Consider the following 2,612-nt stretch of genomic DNA (forward strand, 5'->3'; position numbering starts at 1 on the left):
ACACCTGTGGAGTGGATTACAACCTAGACGGCGATGTGGAGTTTCGGGTCGGACATAGGTTCAGAAGCTGAGAGGCGGTGCTTCAAGGTGTGAAGAACTACAGTATTCGCAGGAGTGCTGAGTACCGAGTGATTGAGTCCGACTAGTTAAAGTACCATGTGCAGTGCCGTCAAGCCGACAGTGGGTGTCAATGGAGCCTTCGTGTGGCCCTTCGCCAGAATCTCGGATACTGGTAAGTTCAAGTTTAAATGTGAATTTGTGTAGTTTTGTATGATATTTTATTTTGGTTATAGATGTGTACGAATACATTTTTTGTTATGATTAGGGAGGTTCGGAGGTTTGGTGGACCACACAGCTGTCTGGCACCCACCATGTCTCAAGACCATCGTCAGTTAGATAGCAATCTCATCCCTGCTCTGCTGTGGCAATCCAACCAACCTAACACATCGAAGGAGATCATATACGGTTTGTTAAGTAACATACCAAAAGATTTGACAAAATTATTTAACTCAAATACATAAAAAGAAATTTCTCACCTTGCAACCAGCGGATACTGGTAGACGCTTCTATCTGGTGGACACCACTGGGGGAATCTTTGATAGATCCAGGACATCAACAACGGAGTGCAGCCAGCGATATCCGTGACGCCCCACTGAGCCGCCAAAAATAGGGACTGATACGTCCATGCTAGCACACCCGAGCCCCACGAAAACGCTTTACACTCCGTAAAGTCCCGGAACAGCGATAGCCAACAAAGGTGCACCAGATTGTTGGACTTGTCGGTCATCAGATACCCTCCGATAAGTAACATGATATAACACCTGACGTACTGTCGGAGGGTTTCGGGATCGTCTGTCTGGGGCATCTGGCAGACACGATCCCGTAGCCACACAAGCTTCAGCGTGAATGACTCCTTCCTCTGAGCCACCTGCTGTGCTGCCACGGGAGGCCTGGCACCGAGGAGCTGCTCCACCAACGCCCACATCCGTATGGTATCACCTACCAAAGTCACGGAAGCATCCCCGACGGGGTTACCGTGTGTGCGTAGGCCTAGGTGGTACACCATGTCGTGCAGAGTGATAGTGACCTCACCCTACGGAAGATGAAACGTGTGCGTCTCTGGACGCCATCGCTCCACCAGTGCCGAAATCAGGGAATTGTCAAAAGTAAAATCTCTGAGTGGCACGGTGTCGCTGAATCCGGCCTCGGCCAGATATGGGATGATGGCGTCTGGTACACGGAATCGTGATCTCACACTTTTCTCACAACTCCGCGCAGCTAACCAGCAAGTGCACTGGGTCATCCAAGTAATAAACCTTACGTGAGTAAGGGTCGATCCCACGGAGATTGTCGGCTTAAAGCAAGCTACGATCATCCTTGTAAATCTCAGTCAGGCGGATTCAAATGGTCATGAGATTTAGATAGTTAAAAGATAATTAAAACAGAAAATAAAATAAAGTTACTTATGTAATTCATTGGTGGGAATTTTAGATAAGCGTATGGAGATGCTTTGTTGCTTCTGAACCTCTGCTTTCCTATTGCCTTCTTCCAACCATGCGTTACTTCCTTCCATGGCAAGCTGTAGGATCTTCTCAGTGAAAATGGTCCTCTACGGTTTCTACACGGCTAATCAATTTTCGGATTTCTCATCTCAGATGAAAATACCAGGTACAGCTACCGCATGGCTAATCATCTGTCGGTTCCCGCTAGCGTCGGAATAGAATCCATTGATCCTTTTGCACACTGTCACTTGCGCCCAACATTCGCAGGTTTGAAGCTCGTCACAGTCATCCCTTCCCAGATTCCGGAATACCACAGACAATGTTTAGACTTTCCGGATCCCAGAAATGGCTGACAATTATTCTAGCCTATACCACGAAGATACTAATCTCACGGACTCGGTCCGTGTATTAGATATCCAAGAGAATATACTCCAGCTGTTGTCCAATGACTACATTGAACATCATGTAGACCGCTTTGTGGTTGTCAGGCACGCGGATCTTGGCTTAGCGAGTAACGAAGATTGGGTGATTGTCACGGGTCACCCCTTCATTCTGACTTAACTGAATTAAGTACAAGAGTATATCTTGGAGAAGAAGTAGGCATGAATTGAATAGAAAAATAATAGTACTTGTATTAATTTATGAAGAACAGCAGAGCTCCACACTTTAATCTATGGGTGTAGAAACTCCACCGTAGAAAATACATAAGTGAAAAAGGTCTAGGCATGGCCGTGAGGCCAGCCTCCAAACGTGAACAACAATGATAAAAGTATTCCAAAGATGGTCAAAAAGACTTAAAATAAATCTCTAAAAGTAGTTTTTATACTAAACTAGTAACCTAGGGTTACAGAAAATGAATAACTAAGTGCAGATAGTGCAGAAATCCACTACCGGGGCCCACTTGGTGTGTGCTTGGGCTGTGCATTGAAGCTTTTTCATACATAGGCTGTTCCTGGAGTTAAACACCAGCTTTGGTGCCAGTTTGGGCATTTTACTCCAATTCTGGTGCCAGTTTGGGCGTTTTACGCTAAGATGTTTTAGGCTGACTTTGAACACCAGTTTGGGCTATCAAATCTCGGACAAAGTATGGACTATTAAATATTGATGAAA

The 2,612-nt window shown here is 45.6% G+C and overlaps 1 protein-coding gene across 1 annotated transcript; it reads right to left on the reverse strand.

Annotated features, from left to right (window-relative positions):
- Positions 1-392: 392 nt before the first annotated feature.
- Positions 393-1,066, reverse strand: LOC112742310 (protein MAIN-LIKE 2-like). Its single transcript, XM_025791545.1, has 2 exons — positions 537-1,066; positions 393-438 (listed from the first exon to the last, which is right to left on the reverse strand). Exons 1-2 carry the CDS (start codon positions 1,064-1,066, stop codon positions 393-395), a joined length of 576 nt encoding a protein of 191 aa, XP_025647330.1.
- Between the last annotated feature and the right edge of the window lie 1,546 nt (positions 1,067-2,612).

This window comes from Arachis hypogaea, chromosome 14 (genome assembly GCF_003086295.3).
Source record: "Arachis hypogaea cultivar Tifrunner chromosome 14, arahy.Tifrunner.gnm2.J5K5, whole genome shotgun sequence".
NCBI classification, from domain to species: Eukaryota; Viridiplantae; Streptophyta; class Magnoliopsida; order Fabales; family Fabaceae; genus Arachis; species Arachis hypogaea.